The 24,369-nt window shown below is 36.9% G+C and overlaps 1 protein-coding gene across 2 annotated transcripts in view; it reads left to right on the top strand.

Moving 5' to 3' along the window:
* The window catches only part of MXI1 (MAX interactor 1, dimerization protein), a 77,556-nt gene that overhangs the window by 26,031 nt on the left and 27,156 nt on the right, over nucleotides 1–24,369 (top strand). For both annotated transcript variants that reach the window (XM_080687690.1, XM_080687691.1), the window contains exon 3: nucleotides 9,975–10,004. In XM_080687690.1, the coding sequence (XP_080543816.1) occupies nucleotides 9,975–10,004 (30 nt within the window). The remainder of the gene's footprint in view (nucleotides 1–9,974; nucleotides 10,005–24,369) is intronic.

Genomic DNA, 24,369 nt, shown 5'->3' with positions numbered 1-24,369 from the left:
GTGAATGGATAAATAAAATGTAGTATATTTATACAATGGAATATTACCCAGCAATAAAAAGAAACAAACCACTCATACATATAACAAAATGGATGAACCACAGAAACATATGTAAACAAAGTCAGATACATATGAGTACATAGTATATGATTCCAAAACTATAGAGATAGAAAGCACTCCAGTGGTGGCTAGGGGATGGGAGTGGAAATGGATTGCAAATGCACATGAGGGAACTTTTGGAATGATAGAAGTTTTCTAAAACTGGATTATGGTAAAGGTTACACAACTGCACAAATTTACTGAAGCTCATTGAACTGTACACTTAAAATGGGTGAATTTTATATTATTTAAATTTACACCTGAATAAAATGGTTTAAAAGAAAAGATTAACCGTTCTTATTTATTACAATAAAATAATGAAGAGCCTTGAACATGTGACAATGCTAAAAAGAACTAAATGTGGAATGAATGAAGATTAAGCAGATTCCTTTAACACTTGAAATAAACTAGTAAGTAGGGAGTATAGCTGGTTAGAAGAAGGCATCTCCACTTTCCTGGAGCTCCCAGAGCAGGAAAATTGAGCTATACTGCCAACCTCACCTCTCTCACTCCCTGTGAGAACCACTTTTCTGTGATTCTTCGAAATAGATGTACAAGATCTGTGTCTGCTTCTAGTACTATAGGGAGAAACAGAGTATATTAACAAGTAAAATTAAGACCAACTTCGAAAAAATGGATTTTATATTTATTATGGGTAATGCTGTTAAAATTCACTCCCTCACCCCCCCATTCCCCCCACCGAGTACCTGTTGAATGTTTTGTTTTTATGCCTCTTTCCTGAAAATATTGAATTACAATTTGGAACTCAAGTGATTAAGGAGCACTAATATTTTCTCCATTTTTAAAGGTTTTTAGACTGTTGCTCTGTAATAAAATGTTATTAACTAATGAAGTAGTCTAGATAATTAGTGGTTTATCTTCTTAAATTTTCTGTTTTAACCTTTGAAAATATGCTTAAGGGCAGTAATTGTGATCTTCAAAATTCTCTATGGTTTCCAATATTGTTCTCTTACCTAAGAAGTGATTATTTCACTAATAATGTATAAACTTTAGTATGTATTGGGTGCTTCTTAATTTCTGGCATTACTAGCATTTGAAAGCAAGCCAGGTATATTTATCTTAAATCCACTTAACACTTAAAAAAGTAATATATATAACATGTATGTACTAATAAAAGTAATATGTGAAGTAATATGTATGTTAAACTGGCTCCAAACCTCTAATCACATGGTTGGTCTTTCTGGCATGGTCATCCTCCAATGTGAAGCTTAGCATAAACTCAAGTGTGGTCCCAGGGCCCACCATGAATAATGGAGACATTGCTATAACTTGGGAAATTCTAAGGTTTTAGAAGCTCTGTCTCAGGAAGATGGGACAAAGACAAGACAAATTCTTTATTGTTAAACTGCTACTTTCCATACATTGTTGGGTTCTATTTGCTAATATTTTCTTAAGAATTTTTATGTCTATGTTCACAAGGGATAGTAGTCTATTTTTGCTTTGTTTTATTTGTTATCCCAATGTAGTTTCTTTGTCAGGTTTTTGGAATCAGGGTAATAATACTGTCCTCAAAATGAGCTGGGAAATGTTCCCTCTTAATTTTCAGAAAGATTTTTCTATAAGATTGGTATTATTTATTCCTTAAATGCTTGGTAAAATTTACTAATGATGATTTCTGGCCTAGAGTTTTCTTTGTGGGAAGGTGTTTTTTTTTTAATTACAAATTTAATTTCTTTAATAAATGCAAATCTATTCAGGGTTTTTAATTCTTCTTGAGTCAGTTTTAATACCGTGTTTTTAAGAATTTGTTCATTTCCTCTAAGTTGAATTTATTGGCATTAAAGTTGTTCATAATATTCTCTTATCATCCTTTTAATGTATATAGGAGCTGTAGAGATAGGCCCTCTTTCACTCTTATTTGTACATATTAGTAATTTTTGTCTTTTTTTCTTCATCAGTCTTCGAAGAAGTTTATCAGTTTTGCTGATTTTTTAAAGTCAGCTTTTAGGTTTATTGATATTGTTTTCTGTTTTGTTCACTCCTGTTCTTGGCATTATTATTTCTTTCCTCTACTTTAGAGTTTTTTGTTCTCAGCACTATTTTGGGCCAGATAATTCTGTTTTGAGCATCATAGGTTGTTTAAAGCATCCCTGGCCTCTCCTTAGAAAATGTCAGTAACGTTTACCTAGTTGGGATGATCAAAAATGTCTCTAGATATAATCAAATGTCTTCTGGTGGACAAAACAGCTCACAGTTGAGAACCGTTGCTTGACTTCTTTTGGTTCAGTTTTTTTCTTTTTCTAGCTTCTGAAGATGGAATCTTAGATCATTGATTTTGGGCTCCTCCAGCAGCAACATAAGGATTTAAAGCTAAACATATTTCTCTAAACACTGCTTTAGCTACATCCAACATATTTGATAGGTTGTGCTTTCATTATTTTTCAGTTCAGGATATTTTCTAATTTCTCTGCAGTTCATTCTTTGATTTGTGACACATCTTCCAAGTAGTGATTTTTTTCTACCAATAGTTATGTTACTGTTACTGATTTCTAATTTAATTCCATTGTGCTTAGAAAACTTACTCTGTATGATTTTTGTACTTATAAATTTATTTTAAAAATTGTGCTTTACAAAGTGCATAACTTAGGAATATTTATGCAATATGCCAAAGGATTTGTCAAAGACTTAAATTAGGGTGTTTGCTATAATTGAAAATGAATTGATTTTTACAGAATTCAGTTTATATGTAATTTTTCCCTGTTTATTGAATATGTATGTATAGAAAAATGTACAAATCTTAAGAGTACAGCTTGATGAGTTTTCACAAAGGTGAAGAAATAAAATATTACAGACTCTTCTTAGAAGCCGTTCTCTTAACTCTTTCCAGTCACTGTCACCCCCCTCCCTGATTTTTGATACCATAAATTAATTTTGCCAGTTTTGAACTTTTTATGAATGGAATTACACAGTATGTATTTTTGTGTATTTGCCTTCTTTCATCCATCATTATGTTGAAATTATGAAGATTCTCCCATGTTATTGCATAATAGTTGTTCATTCTCAGCTTTCTATACAATATTACATTATGTGAATATTTCACAACTTATTCATTTATTCTACTATTGATGGATATTTGAGTTGTTTCAGTTTGGGCCCAGTGAAAAGAATGAGCATTCTTTTGTATATCCTTTGGTGAACATATATGCATATATTAGTTTGGTGTATTCCTATAAGTGGAAATGTTTAGTCATAAGGTGTGTATATATTCAGCTTTGATATGTAAGGTTTAAGCAAAATTTTATTTTATTTATTTTTTATTTTTTTTAATTTTTTATTTTTTAAATAAATCTTTATTCAGATTATTACAATTATTTCTCCTTTTTCCCCCCATAGCTCCCCTCCACCCATTTCCCACCCCAGCTTCTGCCCTTACCTCCCCCCCACTGTCCTCATCCATAGGTGTATGATTTTTGTCCATTCTCTTCATGAACCCCCCATACCCCTTTCCCCCTGAGAATTATCAGTCCACTCCCTTTCTATGCCCCTGATTCTATTATATTCACCAGATTATTCTGTTCCTCAGGTTTTTAATTCACTTGATTTTTAGGTTCGCTTGTTGATAGATATGTATTTGTTGTTCATAATTTTTCTCTTTACTTTTTTCTTCTTCCTCTTCTTTAAGAATACCTTTCAGCATTTCATATAATACTGGTTTGGTGGTGATGAACTCCTTCAGCTTTTTCTTATCTGTGAAGCTCTTTATCTGCCCTTCAATTCTGAATGATATCTTTGCTGGGTAGAGTAATCTTGGTTGTAGGTTCTTGCTATTCATCACATTGAATATTTCTTGCCACTCCCGTCTGGCCTGCATAGTTTCTGTTGAGAAGTCAGCTGACAGTCGTATGGGTGCTCCCTTGTAGGTAATTAACTGTTTTTCTCTTGCTGCTTTTAATATTCTCTCTTTGTCTTTTGTTCTTGGCATTTTAATTATGATGTGTCTTGGTGTGGTCCTCTTTGGATTCCTTTTGTTTGGGGTTCTGTGGGCTTCCTGGACTTGTAAGTCTATTTCTTTCACCAGGTGGGGGAAGTTTTCGGTCATTATTTCTTCAAATAGGTTTTCAGTATCTTGCTCTCTCTCTTCTTCTGGCACCCCCATAATTCTGATGTTGGTACGCTTGAAGTTGTCCCAGAGTCTTCTTACATTATCTTCAACTTTTTGGATTTTTTTTTTTGCTTTTTGCTTTTTCGGTTGAGTGTTTTTTGCTTCTTTGTATTTCAATTCTTTGACTTGATTCTTGTGTTCCTCTATTCTGTTTCTGGGTCTCTGTATAATATTTTTTATTTCAGTCAGTGTATGTTTAATTTCTAGTTGGTCCTTTTTCATATCTTCGAGGGTCTCGTTATATTTATCGGCCTTTTCTAGGATATTCTTAAAAAGTCTTATAACCGTGGTTTTGAATTCTATATCCAGTCATTTGTTTTCCTCCCTTTCTTTCGTTTGTGATCTGATTCTTTGACCCCGCATTTTCACTGATTCCCTGAGTTGGTAAGGTAGATATTTGTGCTAGGTTTCCAATATGGCCCAGTGGGTCTGCTTCCCCAGTTAACCCAAGGTGGACACTCTTGGTGCACCCCTTTGTGGACTGTGTGTACAGCCTTGTTGTAATTAAGTCTTTATTGTTGTTGGTATCACTGGGAAGAATTGACCTTCGGGCCAGTTGGCTGTAAGGATCAGCTGTGTCTATGCTGGGAGAAGTTCGGTGCTGGAGACAGCCTTATAGGATTAGACTTGCCAAATTGCAATAGCCTCTGTGCTCAGCTTGGATGGGGTGGAGTCTCAGTCTTGGCTTCCTGTCAGCCTTGCCCTTGCGCGCATGTGCGCTTTCAGTCCTCCGCCTTCCCCAGCTCCCGAGTCTCCGCCCGAGAGTCCAGACTCCCCCCACAAGAGCGTGGGTCCCCAGGGGCTCGCCTGGAACTGGGGTTCACTGCAGTCATAACTGGGGCTCAGTGCAGTCAGGATCCTCTGACTCCCTTCCACTAGGGAAAGCCTGTGGCAACCTCTGCAGCCTTTGTGCGCACTGGCCCGCGTGCGCCTTCAGACTTCTGCCTTTCCCAGCTCAAGTCTCCGCCCGAGAGTCCAGACTCCCCCCGTAAGAGCGTGGGTCCCCAGGGGTTTGCCCGGAACTGGGGTTCAGTGCAGTCAGAACTGGGGTTCAGTGCGGTCGGAGGCTTCTTTCCCCCTTCCGCCAGAGAAAGTCAGCCAGGCTCTCAGCCGCCCTTCCTCTCTGCGCGCACAAAGCCCCTTTGCCGTACCTCCAATTCTCTGTGAGCTTTTCTCTTTCCTTCTAGTTGTAGAATTTTCACTCAGCCAGCTTTCCTGTGGTTCTGGATGGTGTCCGTTCTGTCTTTTAGTTGTAGTTTTGAAATTGTTGTGCGAGGCAGCAGTTTAGGTGTTTACCTATGCCGCCATCTTGGTTTCTCAGCAAAATTTTATTGTAGTTTTTGTTATTCATCCTTTTAGGCACTTGCTTTTTTGTGGTCTTAGTTATTATGGTGATGTGTTTTTGTCATTGTTAAAGAAAGCAATAAATTTCTTATGGTGCATTTTTTTCTAAAAGTCTGCAATATTAAAAAAAAATATTCTATATCCCCACTATATGAGAATGTATTTATAATTGTATACTTGTATTATTGTATTAATGTTTTATAAATACAAGATAAAGCTTAAGAAGAATACATATAAATAGCAGTTTTACTATTCCACTAATTCTTTTTCACCTCCTTCAGGTTATATACTTTGCAGACCCTTTCTCTAAAGTTTTCTTTTTTTCTTGCCCTTTGAGTGTGTGTGTGTGTGTGTGTGTGTGTGTACTAGTACACTTCATATATATATATATGTGTATATATATGTATATATATATACACACATACATATACATATATGTATGTATGTATATGTGTGTATATATATATATATATATATATATATATATATATATATGAAGTGTAAGGGATACAGTTAGGAGATACTCATTTAGCTTCATAGAATATGTTCTTTTCATTGTGTGGAGGGCGACATCCATTAGGCACTTTAGGATTAGAAAGTAAGGGAAAGAAATACGTTAGTAAATTAGGAGTTGGCTCATTAATTAAACAAATATAGAGGTATTTTCTTTTACAAGAAGTGAGTATTAATTCTGAGAATGGGGGCTTTTATTATCCTTCCACAGTGGCACTACTCTTACAGTATTGTGCAGTTTCAGTTCTGTGCTTCATTTTATTGACTGCCACCAAACTGCCCCCTAAAGAATTAAAAGTTTATGTATTAGAGCTGTGTAGTAGTCAATGAAAAGTCACAGATCTGGTTGAGGTAATGACTCCCAGTTAAATAGAGAATGTATTAACATGTCTGTCTTATAGGGATGTTATTTGTGAAAAAGATTGCCTGTAATTCAGTGGTAAAATGATAGAAATGTCATTCTCTCTGTCCTTGGAAGCTAAGCATTCAGAGTAAAGATGTCTGAAAGAAAGACAGTTCATTAGTGTTTGCTCTCAGAGGGGCATTTTAGTTGGAGAAGAAGAGTGGGTTAACCAGATGGATTATTCAGTTCATCTCAACCTTATAGAGAATTTATCATAATTGGATATTTCAGTGGCACATTATTGGAAGGGCTTGGTTGGACACACAGGCTCAGAAGAGCAAAGAGGTTGTTTCTGAGCGTGGCAGTATGTGATAAGTTCAGTTACTCATTTTTGCTAGCATTATTTAGGTCATTCTTTTCTCTGTGTACATATAGTTAGGCATCTTCCTCTCTGTCATACCCTAAATCTTGTACTGTCCTCATAGCTGACTAAATAATGAAAATACCAATCTTTTCTTTCAGTTTCTTTTTTCATCATTATGGTGGTTTGTTTATTTTCAAGCTAATTCTGGGTGTTACTGGGAACCTTTCAATTTGTCCCATGTAGTATACATAATACTTAATAATACTTATTAAAAACTAGAGGCCTGATGCATGAAGATTTGTGCAAGAATGGGCCTTCCTTCCCCTGGTTGCCAGCACCGTCTTCACTCTGGCTGGTGCCGCCTTTCCACCTTCCCATGCTGCCCAGAGGCCTGGAGCGGCTGAGGTGGTGCGGAATGCCTGCATCGTTCCCATGGCGATGACTCAAGCGTCCTGCCCTGCCCCCAGCCGCTCGGTGCCTACGTATGCAAATTAACCTCCCATCTTTGTTGGGTTAATTTGCATACTCACTCCTGATTGGCTGGGGGGGGGGGTTGCAAAGGCACAGTCAATTAGCATGTTACTCTTTTATTAGTGTAGATAATAAGAATATTTGCAGTAGCTAACATTTCAGTTTTACAAATGAGGAAACTCTTAATCAGAGAGGTTAGAATTTGTCCTCATAGCCTAAAACAGCTTTGAATACTAAAATACTCAGTATTTGTTGACTTGAGATTATAGGCAAAGAACAACCATAAAAATAGGAGTAAACACTACTGATGCATTTTTTTTTAGTTTGAAAAACATAGCAGTGTGATAAAGATTTGTACATATATGATCATTTTTGCTTCTTAGTATTTGGAAATTGTGTTTAATTTTGCTAGTGGTATAACTAGATATGGCATGTATTTCCTGGTTTGGTGAAAATGTTCATATTTTTAGCTATCATTTTATATTTTTAAGAAGATAAATGATAAATAAAAATCAGAGAGGTGAGAAGAATTTGCTGTTAAAATTTTGTTCATAGCAGGGCGTCAAATTTTGTTCTTTTGCTGCTCCTTTGATAATAGGCTCAATATAATATTGGAATTCAATAGTTGGTTATCTTTGGGTATGTTATTTTTTGTTTTTATGGCCATATATGGGATTGCCAAACTGTTTAGAATAGGGTTATGGTACACAGTCTACTTCTCTCTAAATAGACAGTTACCATTAATTACTTACTCTAGTATTACATTGTTTTCATTTTACTTGTTCTGAGTTTTCTTCTCAGATAATGGTAATTAAACCAAAACTTACTAAGAGGGAGTGGGGAATTTTATTATTGATTACTCATTCAAATTTTGAATAATATTTCTTTGTTTTAAATCGCCCTAATATGCCTTTTTCCTATTCTAACTTATTGTCTTACTTAGACATTTCAATCAAACAAAAAAGAACTTAAAACTTTTTATAAACACCTATATGATACTAGATATTTAGTTGTAATATAATTTACTTATTGGGTATTGAACTCTTGTCTCTGTTAGACTTAAAAGTTCTATGTTTTTATAGTTTCTTCCATCTGAATTGTACATATCTTTGCCTTTAATTTGGTTGAACTCTCGAAGAATCCTAAGATTTTTTTACCTCCTTTGATGGAGAAGTCCTTTAATTAAGATAATCTCTTAAAAATGAATGCCAGTCTTTTTCATCCTGTGTCACTTGGACCTTATGAAACTGCCAAGAAAGTAAAAGATGGACAGGAGACAGTAACTCAGAGAAGCCTTTGGCTCTTGAACTAAGACAGTGGGTAAAATTTCCGCAAAACTATGAGACTGACAAAAACACTCTTATTGTTAAAATTTAGAAATTTGATTATTAAACATCCATTTGAAAAATAAATCAGATTAATGTCATCAGTAATGTAATATTCTGAAGGCATTTAACATTAGCCAGAATACACTATCTTAAATGGTTAAAAGTTTTAGTTCTGGTGTTAGGATCTTAAATTCTCCTTTAAAGAAGTCGTGTTATTGTTAATGTTAAATTATTGTAAAAGTAATACATGTTCATTCAAGAAAACTAGTATAACATAGTTCTGATAGTAGCTAACTTCAGAGTTTATTATATTCTGCTGTTCAGTGTAATCTTGTTTATTCCCTATAACCATAATATAAGGCAAGTATTATTATTTTTCCTAGTTCATAGATGAGGAAACTGAGCACAGAGAAATTAAGGGACTTTAACAAGGCCACACAGTATTTGAACCCAGGCAGTCTGGCCGTAGAATCTGTGCCCTTCAGTATTCCTTGTCACCAGGTGGTTAAGAACTTGAGGTTTGGAGTAAGAAAGACCTGGGCTTAAATCATGGCTACCACTTACACTCTTGGGACAAGAGCATCTCTCTTGACCTTTCTAAGCCTTAGTAATCTTGTTTATAAAACAAGGGCTATTTAGGGGATAAAATGAGATAATGTATGTTAACTGCTTGGCACATTCTTTAGCAGACACTATGCTTCTTCAATAGATGGTATTATAACAAATACTGATAAGCAAAATGAAAAAAGTCATGAAAAGAAAACAACCATTGTTAGCATTTTGAGGTATATCCTCCCAGTCTCTTAAAAATGTGTTCCCTTATGTTATTATTATATCGACTGCTTGTTATTTTTCTCTCTTATAACTTTTCCTTGTTTATATTTTACACAAAAGGCAGGAAGGCTTGAATTTGTCTGTGTCACTTAGCAGTAAGGCAAGGCTGTTGCAGCTTCTATGCTGCCAAAACCTTTTCTCCCTATGTTTAGGAGTAAGTGGAGATGGAAGAGGACATAGAAATACATACACTTTTTTTTTTCTCATTTTAAACAAAAATGAGGTTATATGTGAATTAAAATTTCTGATACAATGTCTGCAAATCAACAAAATGTGGGGTAGCAGAAATAGGAAAAGAACTAGTATTAATGCTAGTATTAATTTTATTAAAATAACAATGAAACTCCAGTTTTAGAATAGAGTTATTAACTAAAAATACTGTATCTGAGTGAACAGTCTATTTCTTCTTGATGAGTGAGATTATAGAAGTCTGATCATATATTGCATTATTAAATAAATTCACTGAATGCGATATAGCTGTATCTAAACTAATCCCTCCTTTCTAAAGCCTTAGCAACAAAACATGGCTAATGCTCTTTTTTCTTTTCCTTTTAGGTCTACACACAATGAGCTGGAAAAGAATCGGTGAGTCAGTGATGAGGTGCTGTTTCCATTTATGTTTAAAAAGCAAACTCAACATCTTACCTGTGAAAATAATGTTATAATGCATATGTAATCATATATATATAGTATATATTTTTTAATATTTTCATTGATTTTTAGAGAGAGAGGGAGGGAGAGGGAGAGAGAAGCATTGATGTGAGAGCAGAACATCAATCAGCTGCCTCCTGCACGTCCCCTACCTGGGATTGAGGCTGCAGCCCACGCATGTGCCCTGACCAGGAATCAAACTGGCACCTTTTTGGTGCCCAGGATGACACCTAATCAAGTGAGCCACACCGGCCAGGGCTGTAGCTATAGATTTAAAAAAAAATGTACAGCATATCATGATATGTATTTTCTCCAAAAAAATGCATACAATAGTAAGCTTATACTATCCAAACTGGAAATACATTTTTAAGTTCATTTCAATTTTGAGTTTATGGTATAGCCTTTGTTTCTGTCTCTGAAAACAGGTCTATTGTGATAGGTTCATGGCTTAAATATGGTCTTGCTAAAGTATTAGGTTTCAGTAGTGTAGCTAATACATATTATGAAAAATTGTACACCATTGAATTTCTCTTTCTTTGTAGTTTTATTCATTTATTCATGCATTCAGCAAATCTTTATCAAGCATGAACTATATATATGTCTGTCAGGCAGGCATAATGCTTTACATAGAAAATATAAGAATGCATAAGATAGTTTCTATACTTAAGGAACTTACAACCTCCTGGGGAGACAGACAGGTAATTAAAACCCTATGGAGAATGGTGAGTATGGTTATAGAGAAGCAGGGGTGCTGAAATATTACTTTGGAGGGTCCTCTGATTCTTTTTTGAGGGAGTCTTGGAAGGCTCTGCAGAGGATGGTGAGTGAGCATTGTATATTGAAGGAACTTCAAGATTTTCAATATGAGTATGAAAGGTTGTTGCACAAGACAAGCCAGATCAGTGGTTGACAGCTATGCTGAAGAGTTTGGGCTTTTTCTGAGCACAATAGGGGGCAGTTGGATGATTTGAAGATGGGTTGTCATACAATCCACTTTGTGTTTTGGAAAGATCACTTTGGCTGCAGTGTGAAGCATTGGTTGATTAGAAGAAGGGATCTCAGAGACAGGAACACTCTTTTGGAAGCTATCGGAAGCCTCCTTGGTAAGAGATGATGGGGGCCATTGGAGAAAGAAGTAGACAGAATAAAGAGATAGTATAGAGTATACGCAATAGAAATTGGTGATTAGTTTGCTATAGAAGGTTAAATTTTAGGTGGTATTAGTATTTACTGAGAATGAATATAGGAAGAGGACAAGTTTGGGAGAGAAGGTGAAGATTTTACAAATATTCTTTTTGATAGAAATTAGATTAATAACCAACAAACTGGAATTGTCTGCACCAGTCATTTTGTTGTTATTGTTAATCCTCACCAAGGATATTTTTCCATAGATTTAAAAAAATTTTTTAAATATATTTTTATTGATTTTAGAGAGGAAGGGAGAGGAAGAGAGAGATAGAAACATCAATAATGAAAGAGAATCATTGATCGGCTGCCTCCTGCATGCCCCCTACCAGGGGATCGAGCCCACAACCCAGGCATGTGCCCTGATCAGGAATCGAACTGTGATCTCCTGGTTCATAGGTTGATCCTCAACCACTGTGCCATTCCATCTGGGCTCCATTGATTTTTAGAGCGAGTGGAAGGGAGGGGTAGAGACACAGAGAAAAACAGTGATGTGAAAGAGACACATTGACTGGTTGCCTCTTGCACAAGCCTGGAGGAGGGCCAGGGATAGAACCTGCAAGTGAGGTATGTGCCCTTGACTGGAATAGAGCCCCACCCTTCAGTCCGAGGGCTGATGCTCTATCCACTGAGCCAGACCAGCTAGGGCTGTACCAGTCATTTTTGACAAAAAAGATTTCCGTGACAACTTTTTGTCCTGCCCCCCCCCCCCTTTTTTTAAAAATAGAGGAGACCTTACAGATTGACTAGCCTAACTGCCTCATTGCAGATGAATTTAAATGTCAGATTCTCCTGAACAGGCTTACCATAGTCCTCCAGGCAGACTTCGGCTTTTACCACTTTGTTTGTGGTGTACTCTGTTCATCTCCTACTGTAAAACCTAATCAGGTAGTATCTGTTCATGTCTCTTTCTGCCATATGACTGTGATTGCTCAAAGGCAGGGATTCTGTTTTGTTCAAGTTTTTATCTTCAGCTCCTAGCATTTGATGCATATATAGTAGCTGATGGCTTCAATATTGAGTGAAGGATAGAAGTGGAGCAAAGTTTAGTGGTTTAGTAAAGATGTTTGCTGGTTTGTAGCAAAGCAGTTTGGCAGGAAACCTTTCATTTTAAAGAATCTCTTTTCTGCCTTACATTATGGCTAATTAAGACATAGCAAAAAGACCAATAAATAACAGCTCTGAGGATTCGACAAAAAAACCCCTTAGATTGAACTTTAAATTAGAGCTCAGAGTATATTTTGGGTCACATGCTTTAAATACTGATAAACGTGGCTTTTGTAATAATTTCTCCCACCTGAATGTGGTCCTTGGGTGAGACCCTCATTGGAAACCTGGAAAAAACCTTTTTTTCTTTTTTTTTTTTTTTTATCATTGGAGTAAAGAGAATTTTCAGTAAACTGTTCAGAATGGAGCTCTTTAAATCTTTGAGTAAACTTTGTTTCATGCATTCTGCATACCAGTTCTGATTTACTGATAACTTCATCACCCGTAGTATTACTTTGCTATACCTTATAAATTGTTTAATCTAGTGTCTTTCTGTGGCACTGGTGTAACATGTGTGGCTTTTATTGCCTGGACTGTACACAATCTCCAGTGTCTCCAGTGAAGGCTTTTTGTCCTCATTTTATGTACTAAGGTCTAAGTCTTTCTGGTTGTTTCCTACCCTACCTCACTTAAGGCATGGCTCCCTCATCCTCTTCTGTCCTCTCCTGATAGTCCTAGATAGCCTTTGTTTCTCAAATTATTTCTTCCCCTCTCTCTTCTTCCCGTCTTTCCTTTATCCGTTCATCCCTCCCTCTCTTCCTTGAGGCTTAATTGAAAGGTAATACAGAATTAACCTTTCCAAGATGAATTTGTTTTTAAATGGGGTATCTATCAACATAAATAAATCTTATTTAGTGGAATATGTCAGAGAATGAGTGCCAAAGAAGAATCCAGTTTAATAACCTCTACTTCACTTCTGAAAAGTTACTAGCTTGTGATCCAGCAAAAAAAAAAAAAAAAACAACACACAGAAATGTTGGTAGATACAGGATGATATAAGGGAGGGGGGTGTTTTAGCCAAATTTGCAAGAAGCCAGATATAAAAAAATATTTTAAAAATGTAAGTTTGTATTGTTACCACATTTTTAAGCCTTTAGTTCTATTTAACAGTTCTTTTTTTCCCAAGACACCATTTTTTATTTGGCATTTTAAATTTTAAAAAAGTTAATCTAACTTTGGCATCCTTTAAAATAAATAGAACTTTGGCTTTACCTTTCATTTGCTTTTGAGTGTGAGCTCATATGAGGAAAGTAATTCACTATGAAAAGGGCAATTTGATTTTTGTCCTCATCCTGAAAATATATTCTGAAAAAATATCTGAAGTAATTCATAGTTTTGAAATGTTGCCGCTTTACATACATATTGATGTTAGAAGTTTTTTCTTTCTTTGTTTTTATTTTATTTTTTTACCTTGGTTCTACAATCTTGCATATAAAGCTGCTTTGAGTTAGTGTTTCCTACTGGGGCAATGCAGTGAGGAGTAGAGTAGATGGTTCTAAACTGTTAGTGAACTTAAAGCCCCAAGATTGTTGAAGCCCTGGATCTGTCCTTGAGGAGACAAAAGCCAACAAATGTTGAGGTTCATGTACCCAGATCTCAGAAAGAAGCCTGACGGTGGAGATTACGGTCTGGCTGGCCCAGAGAACTTTGTTCTGGTCCAAAATCACCCCAAAGTGCCTACAGATGATTAGGGAGCTTTAGATAGTCCCAGGACTGATAAAGAAATTCAGATCCTTTTTTGGATAGGTCCTGGGGGGCTTATTTCTGCCTACAACCCTGTCAGCTACACTGAGCCTAGTCCAGATGGTTCAGAGCATTTGTTACTTGCATACTCACCCTGTCTCCCTAGACCCATAATAGGTCTTAAAAGACAAGGAGGTGGAGGTAAAAGGTCAGCAGGGTACCTCTAGCTGTTCTGCATTCCCCAAGAATCTGTATGAATCATCTCATGGTAAAATGAATGAATCTTTGAGATTTAAGAATCAAGAATTTACATTAGCTTACCTTATGTGTTGGGTCCTTTGCCAGAGTAGAAACCATTACAGATTTTAGATTGCTTCATTGTTTTTTATTTTATTAAATTAAAATTACTGATGATGTTTTTGAAAGAACAACAACTTTAACAGGACTTTAATGGTCAGGAACCTTAGTGCTGTGGCAAGAGAGGCCATCCAACCTTAATATCTGTCATTACATTGAAACAAAAGGCTCACCTTTATTGCAATGTTGGCAAAGCTAGAAGGCCCAAAGGAGGATAATGGACTAATAATGCCTTCCTAGGCAGAGCAGAAGTGCCTGAGTATTTTTTATTTAAAAAAAAAAAAAAAAGCATGTCCAGTGAATGGTAGCAATAGGTATCCTCCATATAGAGCCTTTGTCGTACCTCTGAAGCAAAGATGAAAATAAGCATTTATAGAGTACTTGCTGTGTTCCCCCACTATGCAATACTAAAAACTAGCCATTTTGACCACCATTACTACATTTTGAAATAAGACGATGGAAACACAATCATGATCATATCTGATCATAAATATGATAGCTGTGTTTAATAGCAGTCTTTTTCTTCAGTAATGATTAATAAAACCTGTTCTTGGCATCATGGTAGGTCAAATGAAGTATAAGATACTGACCCTATCCTATTCTTAAGGTTAAGGTCATTATAGTTGGGTAATTACAGATTTCATCTTTCAGTACCAGGATCTCATTAAATTAGCAGTGAATTCTAGAAAGGTGTACAAAAATTGGTTTTCATGCTGAACGTTGAAACCCAGTTATGGTCTGTGTAGTCATTTTAGTGAGTCATTTTGAAAAAGGAATAGAATAGAAAATATCAAAGTGCATTGCTTGAAGTAAAGTGACATGGTATAAAATACTATGGTCATAGTAAAAAAGCCACTGCTCTGGATAGTCAAGGAGAATATGTGCTGGGCCATGAAGAAGAAATAGATTTGAATCTAAGGAAAGGAGGCAGTCCCTGGAAGCAGGGAGGTGGCATAATAAGCTGTGTTCAAACAGTGAGTAGACCATATGGAGGTGAAGAACAGTCAGTCAAATTAATAGTGGAAAATGAGGCTGGAAAAGTAGTTTAGAATTAAATTGTGGAATGTTACTGAATGTCAAGGAATTCGGATTTTATATTGTTGACAGTAGTGAGTTTTTGAGGCTTTAGAAGCAACAAGATAGGCAGATTAAAGCATTAAAAAAAAGATTAGTCTAGCTAGAGAAGCAGGGAGACGGTAGTGGAAGGATATAAGAACCAGCAGTCAGGTGCTAGAAATGGGAACAGAAAGGAAGAGAGAGGACTAGGAAACCATATAAAGAAAGAATATTGTTTTCCATCAACTCCTCATATTTCATTCTTCACATAGCAGCAACAGTGATCTTCTCAAAGGATATATCTTGTCATTTCTGTTTATAATTTCCCACTGGCTTCCCATTGCTATTAGGTAAAATCTATGGCCTACAAAGTTCTACCATTCTACCCCTCATCCCCTACGGTCCAGCTGGCACTGCCTCCCGTCCCGTCCCCCCACCCCCACCCAAACAGACCATGTTCATTTTCATCTTGGGCTTTTGCACTTGCTCTTCCTTTAGCTTACTTAGAAAGTCCTTGTTCTAACTCCTCATCATTATTTAGTTCTCGGTTGTCAGGTCATCTCCTTAGAGAACAGTAATTGCTCTTCCCCCCCCCCCCATCACTCTCTATCCCATTGTCTTTTTTGTTGCCTTAACATTTATCTCTGAATTATTTCAGTTATCTGACTTCTTTCACTAAACCATAAATTTCAGGAAGGCAGGGACTCTATTTAGGCTTAGCATATAGCAGTCATTCAATAAATATTATTGAGTGACAAAATGATTCTGTGTACTACTGAGTATATCTATAACCAATAATATGTGTTAATGAATTACAATAACATAAGTGAAAAATGACAAATAATATACTCTTGAAAGTGTAACAGGCATTATAATAAAATAATTTCAAAGGAGGTAAATGGAATATTTAATTAATTCTTCAGGTGTAAATTATATGGTCAGGCCGGAGAGGCTCAATTGGTTGAGTGTTGTTCTGGGCACCAAAATGTTGCCGGTTTGATTCCCAGTCAGGGCACATACTTGGGTGGGGTTGCAGGTTTGATCCCCAGTCCGGGAGCGTATAGAAGGAAGGCAACTGATCAATGTTTCTCTCTCACATCGATGTTTCTCTCTCTCTCTCAGTACATTATATGAAAAAGCTTGATGAGTGCCAACATCTTAAAGGATTTTTCCTATGCAGAACTTTATCCTGCTAATAAGAAAAGAGTCCGTAACCTTTTTTAAACAGGCTAATTGATTCTTTCAGTTCATTAGGATAGTATAGAGTACACTAAAATAAAGATGGGAGGTTTTATAAAGGAGAACACTTTACTTGATGGAGTTTATGCTCCACTTGTGAGGTCTTTATTCTTTTTTCATTCCATGAGTTGAAATGGGAAGCATTTTTATGAGGTAAAGATGCATATATACTTGGAGACTAGATGTCACAAATAATTTCAACTTTTTTGTGTTAGAATTTTTAATACATTACTTAGATCGATCTTAATGGTTTGGACATGATAATGAATACAGTACGTTTTTCTAGATTATTCACATGTCCCCATTTGACATGGAAATTTTGACAAAGTGTTTTAGTCTACCTTATCTTAGAACAACATATAAGAGTAAATCTTTGTGACCATGGGTTAGGGAGTGGTTTCTTAGTACATCACCTGACTATTTAGGATTCCTTGGCAGGAGGAACATAACTGATTTTAGCTGCATATTTTGGGTGCTTGGATGACATTTGTTTAAAAAGAACATACACTTTTATATACAGTGTGCACATTCAAGAAAAAACGTACATTTGTTTTGTTAGGAGTGAAAAATAAATTGCAAGGGAAGTTTGGCAGAACTTGCATTAAAAACAAGTTATGGGGTTAAGGAAACTAAACCTTTATTGTAGGTTTGATATAACTGGAGTTGGATCAAAAGTCCACAGTTTTGAGCCGAAACCGGTTTGGCTCAGTGGATAGAGCGTCAGCCTGCGGACTGAAAGGTCCCGGGTTCGATTCCGGTCAAGGGCATGTACCTTGGTTGCGGGCACATCCTCAGTGGGAGGTGTGCAGGAGGCAGCTGATCGATGTTTCTCTCTCATCGATGTTTCTAGCTCTCTATCCCTCTCCCTTCCTCTCTGTGAAATATCAATAAAATATATTTTTTTAAAAAAAAGTCCACAGTTTTGAATTGGGTTTGATAATTATGGAAAGTTTAATCAAAAGCTCTTATTAGCCTTGGTTTATTACTGAGATATAAATCTCAGTATGAAAATACCTTATAATAACTTCCTTAGCCTGATAAATAACATTATGAAAAACCCACAGCTAATGTCATACTTAATAGTAAAAGACTGAATGCTTTTCTCTAAGATAAGGAATAAGACAAGGATGTCTGCTCTCATGATTTCTCCTCAGCATTGTACTGGAGGGTCTAGCCACGACAATTAGGCAAGAGGAAGAAATAAACGGCATCTAGATTTGAAGGGAAGAAGGAAAACTGTTTGCAGATATCATAGTCTTATGTATAGAAAATCCTAAGAAATCCACAAAAAAACTATTAGAGCTTATACATGAACTTAGCAAAGTTACCGTATTCATGAATGACACACAAAAACCAGTTGTGTTTCTATACACCAACAATGAACAATCTGAAGATAAGAGAACAGTTCCATTTACAACAGCATCCAAAAGAATAAAATACATAGGAATAAATTGAACCAAAGAGGTGAAAGATTTGTACATTGAAAATGACTAGCCCTGGCCAGGTAACTCATCTGGTTAGACCACTGTCCCAATTCGCCAAGAATTGTGGGTTTGGTCCCTGAATGTTGAAACCCATATACCTATACAATGAATACATAAATAAGTGGAACAACAAGTCGATATTGTTTTTTCTCTCTTCCTTCCTCTCGCTCTCTAAAAGCAATCAATCAGAAATTTTTAAAAAGAGAAAATTACAAAGCACTGTTTTAAGAAATTAAAGAAGACATCTGTGTTTATGGATTGGAAGAGTTAATATTGTTAAAATGGCAGTACTCGCCATATTAATGTACAGATTCAATGTAAGCCCTATCAAAATCCAAGCTTTCTTTTTTAGCAGCAATTAACAAGTTTATATGGAAATACACGGTACCCAGAGTAGCCAAAATAATCTTGAAAAGAACAAAGTTGGAAGACTCATCCCAATTTCAAAACTTACTACAAAGCTATGTAATCAAGACAATGTGATATCGGCCTAAGAATAGACTTAAAAATCAACTAGAGGCCCAGTGCACGAGGGGCCCCGGGCCGTTGGTGGGCTGGCCCCACCGCCATTGGGGTGGGGGACAATTGGGGCAATTGCCATGGGGAGGGGCCGTGGGCAGTTGTCCAGTTGGCCTTGCCCCCTGGTCGAACTCCCAGTTGAGGGGACAATTTGCATATTAATGCCTTTTATTATATAGGATGAAATAGAGTCCAAAGCTAATCCTGCATACTTAGGGTCAATTATTTTCAACAAGGTGTTAAGTTAATGTATTTTCAGCAAATTGTACTATCACAACTAGATATCTACATGTAAAATAGTGAAGTTGGATTCCTACCTCACACCATATGCAAAAATTAACTCAAAAATGAATCACAGATCTGAATTAAAGAGCTAAAACGGTAAAATTCTTAGAAAAAAACATGAGAGTAGATCTTTATGACTTTGGACCAGGCTATCATTTCTTACATATGACACTAACAGCACAAGCAACAACAATTAAAAAATAGATACATTGGACTTTATCAAAATTGAAAACATTTGTATTTTATTATTTTTTTAATTTAATAAATCTTTATTGTTCAGATTATTACAGTTGTTCCTCTTTCCCCCCCACATAGCTCCCCTCCACCCGGTTCCCACCCCACCCTCTGCCCTTACCTCCCCCCCCCACTGTCCTCATCCATAGGTGTACGATTTTTGTCTAGTCCAGCCGTGGGCAAACTATGGCCCGCGGGCCGGATCCGGCCCGTTCGGCTGTTCTATCCGGCCCGCGGAGCCGAAAGAGCGGAGGGTTCTCTTGCTCTCCCCTCCGCTCACACAAACACTCCATCCATGCTTTTGTTCCGGCCCTCCGATCCAGTTTAAGAACCCATTGTGGCCCTCGAGTCAAAAAGTTTGCACACCCCTGGTCTAGTCTCTTCCCACACCCCCCACACCCTTTTCACCTCGAGAATTGTCAGTCCACTCCCTTTCTATGCCCCTGATTCTATTATATTCACCAGTTTATTCTGTTCATCAGATTTTTTATTCACTTGATTTTTAGATTCACTTGTTGATAGATATGTATTTGTTGTTCATAATTTTTATCTTTAACTTTTTCTTCTTCTTCCTCTTCTTAAAGAGTACCTTTCAGCATTTCATATAATACTGGTTTGGCGGTGATGAACTCCTTTAGCTTTTTCTTATCTGTGAAGCTCTTTATCTGACCTTCAATTCTGAATGATAGCTTTGCTGGGTAGAGTAATCTTGGTTGTAGGTTCTTGCTATTTATCACTTTGAATATTTCTTGCCACTCCCGTCAGGGCTGCACAGTTCCTGTTGAGAAATCAGCTGACAGTCGTATGGGTACTCCCTTGTAGGTAACTAACTGTTTTTCTCTTGCTGCTTTTAAGATTCTCTCTTTGTCTTTTGCTCTTGGCATTTTAATTATGATGTGTCTCGGCGTGGTCCTCTTTGGATTCCTTTTGTTTGGGGTTCTCTGCGATTCTTGGACTTGTAAGTCTGTTTCTTTCACCAGGTGGGGGAAGTTTTCTGTCATTATTTCTTCAAATAGGTTTTGAGTACCTTGCTCTCTCTCTTCTTCTGGCACCCCCATAATTCTGATGTTGGTACACTTGAAGTTGTCCCAGTGGCTCCTTACACTATCTTCATATTTTTGGATTCTTTTTTCTTTTTGCTTTTCCGGTTGAATGTTTTTTGCTTCTTTGTATTTCAAATCTTTGACTTGATTCTTGCGTTCCTCTAGTCTGCTGTTAGGTCTCTGTGTAATATTCTTTATTTCAGTCAGTGTATGTTTAATTTCTAGTTGGTCCTTTTTCATATCCTTGAGGGTCTAGCTAAATTTATCGGCCTTTTTAAGGAAATTCTTGAAAAACCTTATAACTGTGGTTTTGAACTCTATATCCAGTGGTTTGCTTTCCTCCGTTTCTTTCATTTGTGATCTGTTTCTTTGTCTCCGCATTTTCGTTGTTTCCCTGAGTTGGTAGAGTGGCTTTGTGTGCTAGGTGTCCTATAGGGCCCAGTGGCTCAGCCTCCCCAGTTACCTGAGGTGGACACTCTTGGTGCACCCCTTTGTGGACTGTGTGTACAGCCTTGTAGTTAAGTCTTGATTGTTGTTGGTATCACTGGGAGGAATTGACCTCCAGGCCAATTGGCTGTGAGGAACAGCTGTGTCTACACTGAGAAAACTTCTGTGCTGGAGACAGCCTTATGAGACAAGACTTGCAAAATTGCAAAAGCCTCTGTGCTCATCAGCTTGGATGGGGCGGAGTCTCAGGGCTGAGTAGACAGCCTTGGCTTCCAGTCAGCCCTGCCCTATGAGGCCCCTGGGTCTCAGTGTCCCTCGGTAATTGCTGCAAGCACCTCTGAGAGAAAGCTGCCCTCATGTTTCGTCCGCTGCCAGACAGTCCAGTTTCGCCCGCAATGAATCTGGATTCCCAGATTCTCGCCCGGAACTGGAGTTCAGTGCAGTCGGGAGCTTCTGTCTCCCCCCCTCCCCACCCCCGCTGCTAGAGAAAGCCAGCGGCACACTCAGCAGTCAGTCCTCCCTGCACGCACTCGCGTGCCCCTCCAGATCTCTGCCTTTCGCGGCTCCCCTGAGTTTCCATGTGCTCCCATGTGCTCCTCTCTTTTCCTGACAGTCCAGACTCCCCCCGTATGAGTCTGGGATCCCAAGGTCTCGCCCAGAACTGGGGTTCAGTGCAGTCGGAACTGGGGTTCAGTGCAGTCAGGAGCTTCCGTCTCTCTTCCGCTAGAGAAAGCTAGCCAGGCACTCAGCTGCCTGTCCTCTCCGTGCACGTGTCTCTGTACCTCAGCCTTTTGCAGCTCCTCTGAGTCTCCATGTGCCCCTCTCTTTTCCTTCTAGTTGTAGAATTTCCGCTCAGCCAGCTTTCCTGTGGTTCTGGATGATGTCCATTCCGTCTTTTAGCTGTAGTTTTGAAATTGTTGTGCAAGGCAGCAGTTAAGGTGTTCACCTATGCCGCCATCTTGGTTTCTCAACATTCATATTTTAAAGAACACTATTAGGAAAGTGAAAACAAATTGTAGAAGAAAATACTTGCAGAATATATATCTGAAAAGAGACTTGTATTCAGAATATATAAAGAACTCTTAAACTAAATGATAAAAAAGACAACCCAATACAAAAACAGGCAAAGGGCCCTGGCTCATCTCCCTGTCCCTGTCCCTCTCCCTCTCCCTCCCTCCCCCTCTCACGCTCTCTGAAATTAATTTAAAAAAAACCAGGCAAATGATTTGAATAGATATTTCTCCAAAGAAAATATGCAAAAGGCCAGTAAGCGCATGAAGAGATGCTCGACATCAGTAGTCGTTAGGAAAATGTAGGCTATCACTTCGTACTTACTAAAATGGCTAACTAGTGTTGCTCAGCAATTTTGTGCCCATCCATTCATCATACCAGCTACCACTGATTGGGGAGAAGGTCCTAAAAGTCCACTAACCTTGCATTTTGGCCCTTAAAAGGTGCTGATGTCATTATCATCCAATGGCACTGCACAAATGATTCAACGTTTTACAAGTAAGACATGTAATTAACCACAGATAAGTTTACAATGTATTATATGGTGCTACTACCTAACGTGATTTACTTGGTAATGAGGAAAGATTGAGCCTCTGTAGCATATAAAAAGGGTATATAGGTAAAGGTTTTTAAAAAGCCATTAATTAACAGTAAAATCTAACAAAATTAAGACCATATATTGAACAAATGTGGTAATTGTATCAGTTCCACTTAAGATATAATAAAATATAACTTGATTGTATTTATTAGATCTTGAACAACAAAGTTTAACAAGTATAATTCTGTATGGAAGGAGAAACAGCATTGCCCAGAAACCAGGAAATAGCTACTGATCTGGTTTTCTGATTTGGCATGTAAAAATGATGGTTGCTTTTCTTTTTTAGTCTAATGATGGGAAACTGACACCCTTATTTTTAATTTATGTAAAAATATTAAGGAAGAGAAATTTATTCTCTGTACTTTTTATAAATATATAGTATGAGTCCAGTTATAGTACTGAGTTTTCAAGGGTAACTATAAAACACTAAAAAAGTAGCTAAGATTGGGAAGTATAGGACACTTATTTAATAGAATTTGACTATTATGAAGCTATGGAACCAGATAAATATAGAAATTACATTATTAAACAGTATGCAGGGTAATATCATTTGTCAGAGAGACATGTAATTGGTGCATGTATTTTTGTATGCAAGTAAATGAATATTTTAATTGTATTTTTATATGGGTAGGAATGCTGAAAACTGGAGACAAACTAAAAATAGCTGTTAGAGTACAGAGATAGGCACCTGTTACAGTAAGAATTGAATGTTATATGAGATAGAGATGAAGTAATGTGTGGGTTTTGGAGATAAAATTTATGGTTAATAGAAGAAGCATAACCAGGATAAAATTACACATCTAAAATGCAGCCTGTGCAATGAAGTCATTGCAGTAGTGTCTAGATATATTCACAGTCTCTATATTGACCTTTGTCAGAAATAGCTCATTAAGGCTAAGCTTTGTACTTCCAGCAAGGTGACAGAGACTGACTCAGACAAGGGTTGCATTCTAGAAACCAAGTGTTCTCAGAACTTCAGTTATCCAATTCCTAAAGTTTAAATCAATTCTACAACTGACACATGGAAATAGATGAGATCATTAGTCTTAAAAATAACCCAGAAATATTATAACTTGAAACTTCTAGAAATAAACAAATAATTAAATCAGACTTTAAATAATTTACATGGTGGCCATGATAGAGAAGATGTATGTAGTAGCTTTTTTATATCACTCTACAAGTGATTGTAGATTCTATATCTCAGTGTAGCTGTAACTTGTTTAAGAAAATACTTACTGCCCTGGCTGGTTTGGCTCAGTGGATAGAGTGTTGACCCACGGACTGAAGGGGTCAACCTTGATTCTAGTCAAGGGCACATACCTCAATTGCAGGCTTGATCCCCGGACCCCCAAGGTGTGTGCAGGAGGCAACCAATCGATGTGTCTCTCTCACATCAATGTTTCTGTCTGTCTCTCCCCGTCCCTTCACGCTATAAAAATCAATGGAAAAATATCCTCAGGTGAGGATTAACAACAGCAACAACAAAACACACACACACCAAAAGAAACCAAAAAAACCCACTTCCTCTCAAACTATGAATTGGTAATTTAAAAAAGGAATAGTTTAATTAGATTTTCCTGATATATTTTAGATAATGCAGTATAAAAAGTTTATCTTATATGCAACTTTGAGGACAGTGTTTGATCCATAAAACTGACTATACCTTTTATATTAATGCTCATAATTATACAGGAGCAGAATTCTAGATTTTAAGGCAATATGCTAGTTTACTAAATTCCTTTGCTGCGTATAGTAATTACTGCAGTGTAAATGTTCTTGATAAACATTGTTTTAATAATAAATGCAATTCAAACACTTTTTCTTAAACTAGCATCTTCATTTTAAGAAATTTCTATTTTGGTGCAACTTTTGGCAATTCAGGCATGCCAAGAGATATATCAGTAAGAAATCCTTTTATTAAATGAGTGACTTCTTTAGTATCTTATATTTATTTAGCTTTTAAAAATGAAGAGATTCAGGTTCTTTTGCTATATTTTAGATTTTGCAGAGAAGAGGGTAGTTATTTTGTACTTGCTTATATTTTTCTATGTATTCTATTAAATAATGCCAATTGGAAGTCCCATGGGTGTTACTAGTGAATAACCACAAGT

Source organism: Plecotus auritus (assembly GCF_963455305.1).
Source record: "Plecotus auritus genome assembly, chromosome: 9".
Classification (NCBI taxonomy): domain Eukaryota; kingdom Metazoa; phylum Chordata; class Mammalia; order Chiroptera; family Vespertilionidae; genus Plecotus; species Plecotus auritus.
The sequence above is the reverse complement of the archived record's forward strand: the minus strand, read 5'-3'. Positions and strand labels throughout refer to the sequence as shown.